Source organism: Azolla caroliniana, unplaced genomic scaffold (genome assembly GCF_043228905.1).
Source record: "Azolla caroliniana isolate FFs.n. ecotype wild unplaced genomic scaffold, voAzoCaro1.0.p SCAF_3, whole genome shotgun sequence".
NCBI lineage: Eukaryota > Viridiplantae > Streptophyta > Polypodiopsida > Salviniales > Salviniaceae > Azolla > Azolla caroliniana.
In genome coordinates this window covers 13,546,358-13,559,813 of record NW_028230438.1, presented here as the reverse complement: position 1 = coordinate 13,559,813, position 13,456 = coordinate 13,546,358, and the positions used below count along the sequence as shown (strand labels likewise).

The following is a 13,456-nucleotide window of genomic DNA, read 5'->3' as shown; positions in this document are numbered from 1 at the left end:
GAACTTCCTTATCGGCTACATTCACCTCCCCATTGGACACCATAGCACGCATTACGTAGAGAGAATTCTGTTTTAGGCATCTTGCTAATACTAGCGAGCCTTTTATGAGCTTCCATTTTCCTTCACCGAAGGAATTTGTGTAACCCTCATCATCAAGCTTACCGGCTGAAATAATATTCAGCCGAATGTCCGGTACATGCCTAACATCATTTAATACTAGTTTGCAACCCGTGTCCGTGGTTAGAATTATATTTCCCATGCCAACAACCTCTGTTATGCCGTGGTTCGCCATCTTGACTTTACCAAAGTCACCACCGACATATGTCGAGAACATCTCTCGATATGGAGTAATGTGATACGAGGCTCCCGAGTCAATAATCCAATCAGTTTGTTGGCATGCTAAGCTAACACACGCATCATCACATGCAATGACAATGTCGCCATCACAAGTGGCTGTAGTGGGGTCATTGCTCTTATTGTCGGTGGTTCCTTTCTTTTGGTCTTTCTTTTTCTTCCAACAGTCTCTCTCATAATGGTTTGGACCACCACAATAACGACACGTGAAGTCTTTCTTGAAGTCTTTCCTACCTCTAGATTTTGACCTCCCCTCATCATTATTTCTATGACCTTGTGGACCCCGAGTATGGCGTCTTCCCCTATCAGGATTCTTTTCTATGAGCAAGGCTTCCTCATTATTAGATTCACGCTCCTTTCGTCGTGCTTCTTCATGCAAAAGATTCGATTTGAGCGAATCCAATGTTAGCTCCTTATATTGTGTTGCGGTCCCAAGCGTCACGACAAGGGTTTCCCAACTATCTGGGAGAGAGCCTAACAACAAAAGAGTCAACACCTCATGTGCTAAAGGTATTTCTAGGGAGATTGTTTGACTTACAAGTCCTTGAAAAGTGTTAAGATGCTCTGCCATACTAGAGCCATCTTGGTATCTAAGTCTTACAAGTTTCCTAAACACCGAGACCCTATTCAAGGCATTTTTAGTCTGAAACATGGTTTCTATTTTCCCCCATAGTTCGTGTGCCTTGGTTTCATCTACAAAATTGTTATATAGACTCATGTCTATGAAACAACGTATATATGATGTTGTTTTTAGATGCATTGCATCCCAAGTTGATGCATTTATGTCTTCAGGTTTGCTTTGACCATGTAGTACGGGTAGATACATGTCTTTACACACCAACATGTCTCTCATTTTAGATCTCCAAATGGAGTAGTTGGATCCCGTTAATTTAATCATCCCCCCTAATGATTCATCCATATTCCAAGTCTTTGCGGAGGGTATGAACCTCGCTCTGATACCACTTGATAGGGATATGGAGCGGAATCGGGATGATTCGTAATACCAACTCAAGAATCGAAATAAACAACACCACAACACAAAAAGAGAGTACACCAAATTTTAACGTGGAAAACCCAAAAATTGGGAAAAACCACGGGAACCTTAGGTTCCAAAACAAATTCACTAATTTCTGAGTGTACAAGGCGTATATAGCCTCAAGAGTTTACTCTAGAGATATGCACTTATATTTCAAGGCTACCGCCTTGGATACAATGTTCACCCTACCAAATAAGATAAACGACCAAAAGAAAAACCCAAAAGAAACACAAACAAGTAAACCTGTTACGAGCAAACGGAAGAGTTGTTGTGGTCCAAACAACACCTCACTAGATCTCCGTCTTTACACTTGCAACGAGTTCTCGTTCTCGATCACCTTGTTCTCGAGCTCTCACACTTGTTCACTTGTTCACTTCTGATTTCTTGTGTCTTCTTACACACCTCTTTTTGTCGAATCTCTGTTTTCAGCCTCTTAGATATGTTTTCTTATGCACTTCGTTTTTCTCTATTTTTCTCTGTCTTTCTCGAAGACTTCCCTCTCAGTTTACTCTCTATTTTTCACTCACAAAATCAGATTGTATCACACTTCTATATTCTCTGTTTTTTTTTCCTTTTTTCTGCACTCTCTTTTTGTTGTAACCGTTTTTTTCTGCGTCTGCCCCTCTTCCCTCAGCCTTGTAGGGCAACGTCCTTTTTCGAATATGTTTTCACACCTGAACAAAACAAAACAAAAAAGACACACGCCCAAAAACATACAAAAAGAAAAAGAGGAAACATACATACATACATATATATATATATATATTTAAATGTAACTAATTAGTTTTAAGTTGAATTCGGCGTTTAGCCGACTTAACATTGTGGGCTCCACTTGAGTGGACAGGCCCCAACAATGACTACGATAGAGGAAGACCCATGCTTGTTTCTGGTATAAAATGGAAAGTGAGGAGGTATGTTGTTTCTGATGATAATGAAGATGAGCGGACCTATGAGGCAAAAGCATGAAAAAGCTTCACAAAACCAGGAAGCTTCCATAGAGGGAAGTTGCAGGAATTTTCTTTGATGAAGAGTTGGAAAAATGTCGCATGCAAATGAGAGAGGTTCTTGCGAGACGAAAATGGTTGGGAGTTCAAGCAGCAGCAGAGATTCCCCCAAAGTATTTTATGTCCCACAACAAAAGCCAATCCGAAATTCAGAACATAGCATGGTAAACAAGGTATCATTTTCTGCAGGAGGTTCTGAGATGCCTCTTGGTGGAAAAGTTAACATCGAGGAAATCGTGGATAGAAGTCAGAATATTGATGATGATAAAGTGCCTTGTAGGGAAGAGAGAATGAGAAATATTATGTGAAGGATAATGATGGTGCTTGTGTCAATCACTGTCAAGGAATTAGTGAAGATAAATGTGGCGGAAGTTCTTTTAACAAAGGAATGGGTGGAAGATCAATAAGCCATAGATCATATCAACAATAATTGGGGTGTGATACATGTGATCAGACCTTTGGAAATCAAGGGGACTTTGATGCTCACTCTGGAAAGCCGAGAGGCTGAAGACCCAACCAACCGAGTGTCAAGGAGCTGATTGGAGAGGAGACGATCGAGGGGCAAGCGGAGCGGAAGAACGATTGAAGATCCAGCAAGGAGCACAGGAGCGAGCGCGAGCCGAGAGCCAAAGGACAACTAGAGGCCGAAAGTTGGATTCGGACACGATCCAATCCGGATGAATGAGCCGTTCTGGACACCATCTGACCTGGACTAGCCGAACTGGACACTACCCAAATTAGGCTAGATTTAGACTTAACCTTTGCCGATTCAACCATAAGCCGATCCACTTGTAACTATACAAATGTAATTTTAGATTCAAATTGTAATCTAGGTTTATGGGGGAGATAATCCCAACAGATTGTATACCCATATAGAATAGTCCTTTTACGTGGGAGTTTGTTGGCATGAAAGGCCGACTTCACCCATTTGTATCTCTAGTGTGAATACGTTACCCAATTACGGCTTGACAATATAAGCCTAACCGTGACATTGTAAACAGAGAGCTTTCGGAGAGAATAACACAATCCTTCATTAGAGCTTAGCAATGTGCTTCTTGCCTACTGTGCATAATCTATTTCTCTAGTTTATCTATGTTGTTTGCTTGACATTGACTATAGGTCCTCAACATTCTTCTGTTGCAGAACATCTCATACTTTCATCGATGACACACTAACTATAGGTCCTCGAGAAATGAGCTTCTGCATTGTCATCAATGGTAAGTCCCATTGACTTTCTTCTAAGCTCTTTTGCCAATACCATCTCGATTGCTTCGTCGAGTATTAGCATCGTGGAGCTGTTGGTGATGGTTGTGTAGAGTACTTCCCAACTCGTTAGGAGGCTCGAAAGGAATTCAAGTGCCTTGATTTTTTCTTCGAAATTTAGCCTGGCCTTGCGAGGAGAGTTCAGTCAACACTCGGCTAAAGGTGTTGATATGGGAGGTTGTCGTCTCTGTCTCCCTCATCTTCAAGGTGGGTTTAGGGTCGAATCAAGATGAGTTTGGGGGAGCTCGACTTATTTTCGTATATCGATTGAAGTTTCTCCCATAGGGCAAATGTAGTCGAATCTTTTGCCATGTTGAAGTAGACCTTTTCAGCCATATGCATTCAAATTGTCGATCTCGCAATCTCTTCACACAACCACCATTCTTCATCGATCATCGTTAACGGTTAGTTGTTGTCCTTGATTGCTTCAATCTGGCGTCTAATGATCAACACATCTTGCATCATCTCCTTCCATAAGGTAAAGTTTTTGCCGTTGAACTTTCTAATCTCACAACTTGTGCCAGATGTTGAGATCATTGTTCTTCTGGAGATTTTTGTTTGGCCTAGTACTTTCCTTTAGTTTTCTACCTCTTCTTATATTGACGTTGCCTGGTTCCAAGATTGCTTTGATACCACCGGATGACACTTGAAGTGTCTAGTTGATTGTGGTGTGTGGTCAGTTGGTCAAATGAGACGTGTTTGTGCAAAAGCAAGTGTGGATCTTATTGTTGTGAAGCGAGCAAGTGTAGAGCAAGCATGAGGTGTTGTGATGACTATTTTGTTTCAAAGATATACATAGGGAAAGAATGTACACACATAGAGACAATTACACAGTTATTGGGAAAGAGAAGATCTGTATTACCATTTGTTCGTCTATACAAGAAGAAATTCCTCCTAGTTATACAAGAGGGAACTAAGCCCTAACTACAAGGAGTGTTCACACTAAGGTTCAATGGTTGGAGTAGGACTTTTCGTCCAACAATGTTTTCATCTTTTTTTTTTCCTGAAAAACATCCTTTCATATTACAATAAAAACTGACCTACCATCAAGGTACCATTGATCTGGTGCATTCTTCCTTAGGTCCCATCCCTCAAGGATAAATAGTATGAACACTCCACCACTCCTTAACTGAGTTATGTGATTGGTGGTCGGAACAATGTTTTCATCTTTATTAGGTATTGATGCAAAAAGTGTTTGGGCGTTGTTGATTTTACCTTTGTTTCTTTGTTCATCTTGTTTTTGGCAACATTCTCTTTCCATGTGTCCCTACTTGTTGCAATATCTACATATGATTTTGGAGATGTTGATCGGTCCTTTACCTTGGCGGTTGGTTTGGCTTGTATGATCTTTGAAACTTTTGAAACATTGACTGTGAAAAGTTGGGTTTTAAAAATCTTGTTTTCATGGGCATAACCATTGCTTTGTTGTGTTTCATCTCACAATTTCTTCTTCAAATATATTCTCTTTTGATATTTAGGAAGTTCGTGTTTGGAGTGTCATCATTTCCATGCGTGGTGTGCTTACGTGTCTCACAAATTTGGTAAGGCGCCCAAGTTGGCCAAGGTATTCATCCAACGGTTGTAGATGGAGAAGTTTCCTCGATTGATTGAGTGTGAGGAGGTCAGAAAAGAGAGTTTCTCCTAGGGATCTTTAAAATAAAAATAAAAATAGTAACACTTTTATTACTAGTGGGAAACCTCAAAGTGAGGTGAAAACCCACAAAGAATAGAGAGAAGTATACAATTGTCGATTAGACTATAAGGAGCTTAGAAGCACTTAGAGTAAAGATTGTAAATTTGCATCGTGATGTCTCTAAGTTGCAGACAATCAAATAGAGATTGCTTGGGGGATTTGATTAAAGAAGAGAGTTTCTCCTAGGGATCACTTGATAATCTAGGTTGGAAGTGAAAAGAGAGTTTGATTCCACTCATAATCTTGGTTTGCTATTGGAAGGAAACCACATCCTCATGTGGTTGGCAAGACACATAGTAAAAGGAAAAGTGTTCTTGTTCCGTCCGTCCGTCCTTCCTTATACATATCTTGAAGAGATAATACATATGTATTGTGTGATAAGGAGGGAGCTATAGGATGTGTCATGTGTGTGTGTTCTCCATGATTGGATCTGCAGAAGATATATTATGTTAATGTGTATATGTACATATGCATGAATGATCATCATGAGCATCGCAGCTTCATCGGCGGATCCTCCGTGTCTTGCTTGCCTTATGTATACATATATGATATATAATATATTATATATGTATATAAACTTTGGGAGGTTTTGTCAGTCTGTCCGTCTTTCCCTCTGAATGAATGAATGAATGATGATGTATATGTATGTATGTATGTATCCATCATCCATCCATCCATCCATCCATCCATCCATCATTCATCTCCTGGTTGAACAGCCACGAAGCAAGCAAGCAACGATGGCCGTCTTCTTCTATCTGTGTTCTTAATTAATTCCGTGTCGTCGTCTCTCCTTTATAGAATTCATAAAGTGAAGGAAGAGGACAGGACAGGACATGGCCAAGGGTCACAAGAAGCGACAAGAAGAAGAAGCATCATCATCATCATCATCATCATCATCATCATCATCATCATCAGTAGTAGTAGTTAAGCGACGCAGTGAGCAGCAGCAGCAGCAGAAGAAGAAGAAGAAGAAGAAGAAGGAGAAGAAGAAGAAGCAGAGCATCGATCCTTCTTCTTCTTCTGCCCCTCACATCGTCGTTGCTCGCTGGGCATCGTCATTGCTCATCATGGATGCACCTCCTCCTCCTCCTCCTCCTCTTGCCGACCACGACGACTGGCTTCCAGCGTCTTCCTTCAAAAATATCAAGCCTCTCATTATTGATCTCCATACCCACTCTGCTTGTAGCGATGGAATGCTGACTCCACAACAGCTTGTTCAAAGGGCTGTCTCAAGTGGGGTAAATTTCCGCCCCCCCCCTCTCTCTCTCTCTCTCTTTCTTTGTCTCCTGTAAGGACTTTCAGGTGGTCCATCTACTGCCGATGCATGTTCTATTGGTTGGGGGTAAGCAGAGTTAAGAGTATAAGTGTAAGCTCAAGTGGAGGCTGAAATTGGCCTATTGATTGATCAGGTGGGTTATATGGCCCACGTTCATTGTAATTGGGTGGTACTTGCAGTTTTGCTGCTAATCCTCCTCCACTTGACCAATGGTGACTCCTCGGAACGTGCAAACAAACCTATGGAAGAAGTAGTGAGTGATGTATGACAGCCTCTTCGTAGCATGCGCTGATATACATACAGGACAATTTTGTACACATTATGAAGCTCATGTAAGTGTTGGCCAAACTACCCAATGAAGAGTGTGGCATACTTTCTCTCTGACATTCTTGATGACTGGGCGAGCATCTCCACACCAAATAGTTCTCACCGTCAACCTATCCTTATGCAACTCATAACGCCTGTTGTCTCTAGGCAGGCATGCGGACGCCTGTTCTGATTTGGCCTGTTCCATTTTGGATCCGAAGGGCATTCAAAAATCCATATACCTTAGTCTCTTTATGAATCTATCATTTGAGAAGCACGTCAAATGAAATACATTGTTGCTTTCATCATTGAGGGGTTTGGCATAATGATAGGGTGCAAGTCCCCGATGACAAGGATTTTTTTTACTGGACTGCTTCTAACCGCTGTGTGGACATGAAGAATTCAGCTTGAATGATCTCGTACAGGATCGAGGATGACTTATTGTTATTGCTAGTAGACACTCTGTTTGTGACCAGAGTGAATGGGGAGACTTTGAACCCAATGTGAGGCTGGGGTGACCATAGTGTGGAATGGTCATACTTTGATACAAGGTTCTTGGAACTGTGCTTGTTGGTATTGTTTTAGGAGCATCTTTAATGCTGCATATTCTCAAGTTAGTCAATCTCTGGCGGTCTGGGTCATATTGAAGTGTCCAATGGTGCTTCTAAAGTTGACTCCTAGATAGATATAGGAAACTTCTACTCTAGCCTGGCCTCCTGTGAGTTTAATGGTAAGGGTGAAGTCAGTTTATTGGTTGTATTGGTAGCCAGGATTATGGAAAATTAAGTGGGTTTTCGTTGATTCAGTGGGGTGGGGTGGGGTGGTGAAGGTTTTGATGGTTACCGTTGTATCCTCCTGTCAAAGTTAAGTGTTAACATTTAAGGGTGCTAGAATCTAGTCACTTCGTCATCCTGTTGTAGGTTCTAAGTGTCAGTGAACCACCCTTGTTCTAAAATAGATGTTTGCAATACTTTGTTTTGTCTGATCCCCAGTCGGTTGAACTCTTGCTCGTTCCAGAATCCTTTAATGATAGCAAGTGAACTATTTTTGGGTCTGTCAAGATACGTTGTCTATTTTGTATCTTGGCGTTGAAATCTCCTGTGTGATAATACCTAATGCCATTTAAATATCAGTGTAGATTGCCTCAGTTTCTCCACCACTCTTATTTCCTTGAGTGCTTTTTTGCTTCTGTGTAGCGGGATCCCTTTGGTGAAAGAAACGTAATTTAATCAATAAGGCTTGTGTATATGGGAGCTCAATTTGAATCTACATATCGTGCCACTACTTGTATGAGTGGATGGATGTCTCATTAGAAGGAAGTGTGACGGTTTTGTGATCTTCTTGATGCACATTGTCTGGTGAGTTGCTTGTATGCAGGCTTGCATTGAAAGCCCTCACTTCAGGTAACTCCTTTCTGTGGGTTTTGGTGTAACTCTGTAATGTGTAGGATGTCTCAGCTGACCATGACCTCTTCCATTTTTCTTCAATATATCCAAAGCGATCCATTGCAGTTCCAAACCACAATGTATAGCCCTGGTCATAGATTGTTGCAATTCATTTGGTAAGTTCCTCTAACAGAGAACAGAAGGTCATGTTTTCACTCTACGTTTTATAGTTTCATTTGGTAAATTAGTTCACCTAGTGAGATTTAGACCCTGAGATTAGGGCTATATAATTATGGCCTAGTATTAGGAAAAGAAGTGAAAGATATAGCTCAGTTGGTAAGGTTGCTTGTGAAGATCAGTCAGACTTTAAATCCCTGCATTGTGCAAGGTCAAGCAAATTGATAACTATGTGTGCATAGACTGTTGCAATTCATTTGGTCAGTTTGTCCAACAGAGAACAGAAGATCATGTCTTCACTCTACATTCCGTTGTCATTCAGTAAATTGGTTCAAGTAGTGAGATTTTGACCGTGATGCACAGAGTTATAAAAATATGGCTTACTAGTAGGAAAAGAAGCAATAGAGGACCAAATGGGTGTAGTTCAGTTGGTGAGGTTGGTCAATGAAGAGCAGTCATGCTTTTAACCCCTACATTTCGCAAGGTCATCTTATAAATGATTGAGGTCTGGAAGATTTGACCCTGGATGTACACGTTACTGAAACCTGGTGTACCATTCGGCATAGCCCCTCATTTGCTAATATCTTGTTTATGATAAACAAGAAAAAAGAAAGAAGTGATAGTAATGTCCCTTAAAAATCAAAATGAACTTTGAGACCAAACATGTGAAATTGTTGGCTCCTCTGGAAGAGCAGCCACCAATAATAAGTAAAAATATAAATATGAATAAATATGGTAAAGCTTTCTTATATGCAATGGTTATTCATCAATAATTCTGCTAAGGATATCCACGAAGATATTCCATTAGCTAAACCTGTAACATTGTGAGCTTCAATGGACAAGCATTTGTATTTGAAAGATCTTTAACATGAGCTGGTCCAAAAAGAGATGTCTCCGGAGTGAGGAAGCATCTTGGATGCCGAGTGATAATTTTATTTTTACTTGTTCCCTGGAACTCTTGAAAGGTGTGCCTAATATTGTCACTTTAAGTTAGGCCTTACATAAAGTCACTAAGTGAGAGGACTAAAATAGATTTTTGAGGACCCTTAATTTCACATCATGAGAAAGACATGCCTCCCGTCGAATTCGAAATTCGGTTTTTGGGAGAGAGAAAAGCTTCTTTTGGGACTGCATGTTGTAGGAAAAGCCCATAAAAAGAGAAGCTATGGTTGCTTTGTGGATTTCTGAAAGGTCTTTGACATTGCAACACGCAGGTTCATGCAGAGATCAGACATCCCTTGTGTCCCAATAGATATTCAATGAGGAATCTATGTTTTTGGATGGGTCAGAGGGAGTAGGTAGCATTTTTTCAATGAAATCTGGATGCCTACAGTTAACTACTCTCTCTGGTATTTATATGGATGAGATATCTCATTGCATAGAGATATTTGTTAGTTAAGGAGCATGCTGGACAAGGATCTTACTAGTCCTCATTCTTCTCGATCTTTACCTAGATGAGGTATCTCATTGCATAGAGAAATTTGGTGGTTGAGAAGCATGCCTGGCAGAGATAGCCATACCAAAACACCTTTATTGAGTGACGCTTGCATCAACGTCAGAAAGGAAATTACTTTGTGATACATACTCCAGGTTGTGTTGTATTTCTTGCTTCAACTTTCGGAAGGAGATTGCTTTGTGGCACACATACTCCAGGTTCTGTTTATTGCATTCCAACTATTGCTAGCAGAGGAAGTATGGTGTACATAATATTATTGACGTCAATACAAGTGCCTTACTTTCATTCTATTAAAGGTTTCTTTGAATTTATACGGCCATTGAAGTAGAAATGGTATCGAACAGGTACAGGTACTTGCATTGACAGATCATGATACAATGTCTGGAATACCTGAAGCAGTACAGGAAGCAAATAAACATAAAATTCGGCTAATCCCTGGGGTTGAAATAAGTGCACAAGTACCATCTAGGTAATCCCCATGGTGTCTCTTCTTCCTCTTATAGGAGCAAAGATAGTCCTAAATTATTCAAACGAAGTGGCCCAGACTGGTTTCTTCCTTTCTAACCTTTTTCCCTGTGACAGCATGAAGAGTGAGTCTCAAGATCCAGTTCACATATTAGGTTATTATAGTAGCTGTGGTCCTATGCGATGTCAAGAGCTAGAAAGAGCGCTGGCACGCATACGTGAAGGACGGTATCATCGAGCAAAAACTATTGTTAGTAAATTGATGTCATTGAAGAAACCTGTGGAATGGGCACGGGTTATAGCAATTGCAGGGGCTGGAGTTGCCCCTGGGAGAGTGCATATAGCACGGGCACTTGTGGAGGCAGGGCATGTTTATAATCTGAGAGAAGCATTCAACAAGTACCTTTATGATGGAGGCCCCGCTTATGCGCCGTAAGTCATTAGTAGCGTACCATATCAGCTCCAACATTGAACATTAGATTAGTAGAAGCATTCAAACGTGGTTGACTATGAGTTTTTAATTTTGTATAGGGGATATGAAATGGCAGCAGATGATGCTGTTCGTCTCATACGGGACACGGGAGGTATTTCATCACTTGCCCATCCTTGGTCCCTCAGGGATCCTCTTTCAGTGGTGAAACGACTGAAGAGTGCAGGACTTCATGCTATTGAAGTGTACAGAGGCAATGGAAAAGCAAGTGGTATGTTTGTAGATCTCTTTCTGCAATTCCTTCGTTTCTTTTGTGTTATTGTTATTGTTATTGTTATTATATTATTGGGTCTTAGTAGGATTTGGAGACTTGGCTGCATCCTACAACCTCTTAAAACTTGGGGGATCTGATTTCCATGGCAGAGGAGACCCTGACGAAGTCAAACTTGGGAAAGTTTTTCTCCCTTTGCTCACTATACATGAATTCCTGGAAGTCTCTGAGCCAGTGTGGATAGATTCTCTCAAGGGTCTCCTACAACATTTTGCTAATGACACATTTGAAATAAATTCAGACAAGGTAGTTGGGCTTAAATATTTCACAGAGGACATGACCCTGAAAGGTGATGTATCGCTGAAGTGCGCTCTAGAAGGAGAGCAAAAGAAAGCTCTTCTGAGACTGTCTCCTTGGCTGACTGAAATGGAAAGGCTAGCTGTGAAAGAGGCAGCTATTCAATTGAAGCTGGATGTACAGCAAGAAAGCGAAGATGGCCAAATCATTTATGTTGTCAGTCGAGAAATTTAGATTTTGGGAGCTCAAACTTCTTCAGCATTTGATGGTGAGACTGAAGTTTTTGTATTATCTAATTCAATTTCCATCTAGTTTTTCAACGAGTCCAGAGTCCCAAGCTTTTTTGTACTCACCCACTCGTTCCTTTCCATGTTATAGTGCAATAACTTGATCCTGCGAACAAAGTTTCCAGTATATAGCTTGTACTATCGCAATGGTAAACAGCGTTATGTGTTTGAAGTCCTTGAAGCTCCATGTTGTTAGCTTGATGTGATCCATCTGGAGTCCCCTCACTTTGCCTGATGATTAAAGAGAGGATTTGATTCCACAATCAAATTAACTTCATTGCTGTGTATTTTGTAGGGAAATAATAACCTACTTGATTACATGCCATGTAAGCATACCCACTATTAAAGTTTAGTTACATAGGTCATTAAACTTTAATAAATTGAGATTAATGTAATAATTAGTATGCATTGTAAATAACTAATTAATGTTGAGTGTAGGAATTAAGCTTTATTATATTTCAAATTAGCACGGTTGCTAATAAATTTGTACTTAATATTCTGTTTTACTTTTTAAATAAATGAGTGTAGATATTTTCTAAATTCTATATAATTTGGGGGCTTTTTTGTAGTCGATCGTCTTAATTATACAATTATGCTTCATTTTTCTGCAAAAGCATCACATCTGCTTTTCTGCTTCATAATGGTGTGTCCAAAACTAAGATAAGGAATTTGTATATCTTCTGAATCATGATTATAAAGATGTGTTGCTGACAGATAAATGTGAAGGAAATGGTCATAGATAACATTGCCAATTTTAATGAAAAGATAATGAAGTTGTTATTTGTTTCTTCTTTTTCAAGATATGGAAACCTATCGCATCTCAACAGTAACTGTTGGAATTATGTCCAATGTCAAGAATTTATTGCTACATTTGGCATGTGAACTTACGCAAAAATTGACCTATAATAAAATTAAAATTGTGTTATGAGAAGACAATAACAGGATTTTATCTTGAAAATATGAACCATTAAGAAAGGTGGCTTTCTAATTGAAGATTGTGACAATGGTGCACGTACATTCTGGATTCATAATTGAAAATTGGTTGATCAATTATATTTGCAAAGCCTAGCTTAGGTAAACACACTAATGTTTCATTTCACAATAGGGGATGAACAACTTACTATGAAATTTGTATAGAAAATTTGTATCATATCAATCTTGATAGAGTGATTAAGAACATGGTTACATAGGAGTCAAAGGCATTGTGGCTTTTGGATGTTATTGACAAAGACGGAATTGGGCGCATGCTCTCAAGTGTTGGGCACACATCCACCAAGCTTGATCATCCCCGTCTCCCTTTCTGTTGCCGCATTTGTTCTCTCCGTCCTAGCATTGGTCTTTTGCTACTCGTTCTCTTTCCACACGTATGTCTCAACCGCCACTTCCATCCTTGCCATGGTTTTCTCCGAGTTTGCGGAGAAGTCATATATGCAAATCTATTCTAGTGGGATTATAATGGCTTTAGAGTTTGAGTAATTTGCTCTTAACTTTAGTTCTTTTTCTTTTGCAACAAATTGCGATGATCCAAGGGAAGACCAATATTGACATAATCGTCATAGAAAACCTAACAAGGAGAAGCAAAATACGTTGAAAAATGTAAAGCGCCTTTCTACAAGCAAAACTAGGGTATATACCTGCACCAACCCCTCAAATTTCAAGGCAAAATAAAAATTCTATGGTATGTTAACCAAAGAAGCCAATGTATGGTCTTTACACATGCACCAAGGGGATAATGCTCTAAAATAGCACCATATGT

The 13,456-nt window shown here is 39.9% G+C and overlaps 1 protein-coding gene across 3 annotated transcripts; it reads left to right on the top strand.

Annotated features, from left to right (window-relative positions):
• The first annotated feature begins 6,168 nt into the window (after positions 1-6,168).
• On the top strand, positions 6,169-12,624 carry LOC147866264 (uncharacterized). Of its 3 annotated transcripts, none has more exons than XM_087316633.1 (6): positions 6,169-6,588; positions 10,295-10,419; positions 10,533-10,847; positions 10,947-11,116; positions 11,205-11,681; positions 12,427-12,624. In XM_087316633.1, the coding sequence occupies exons 1-5, from the start codon at positions 6,184-6,186 to the stop codon at positions 11,645-11,647; spliced, it is 1,458 nt and encodes a 485-aa protein (XP_087172759.1). In that variant the 5' UTR covers positions 6,169-6,183; the 3' UTR covers positions 11,648-11,681; positions 12,427-12,624. The 3 variants fall into 3 exon arrangements, with proteins under 3 accessions (XP_087172759.1, XP_087172758.1, XP_087172757.1); XM_087316632.1 differs by lacking the exon at positions 12,427-12,624 and adding an exon at positions 11,792-11,908; XM_087316631.1 differs by lacking the exon at positions 12,427-12,624 and having other exon boundaries at positions 11,205-11,908.
• The last annotated feature ends 832 nt before the right edge of the window (positions 12,625-13,456 follow it).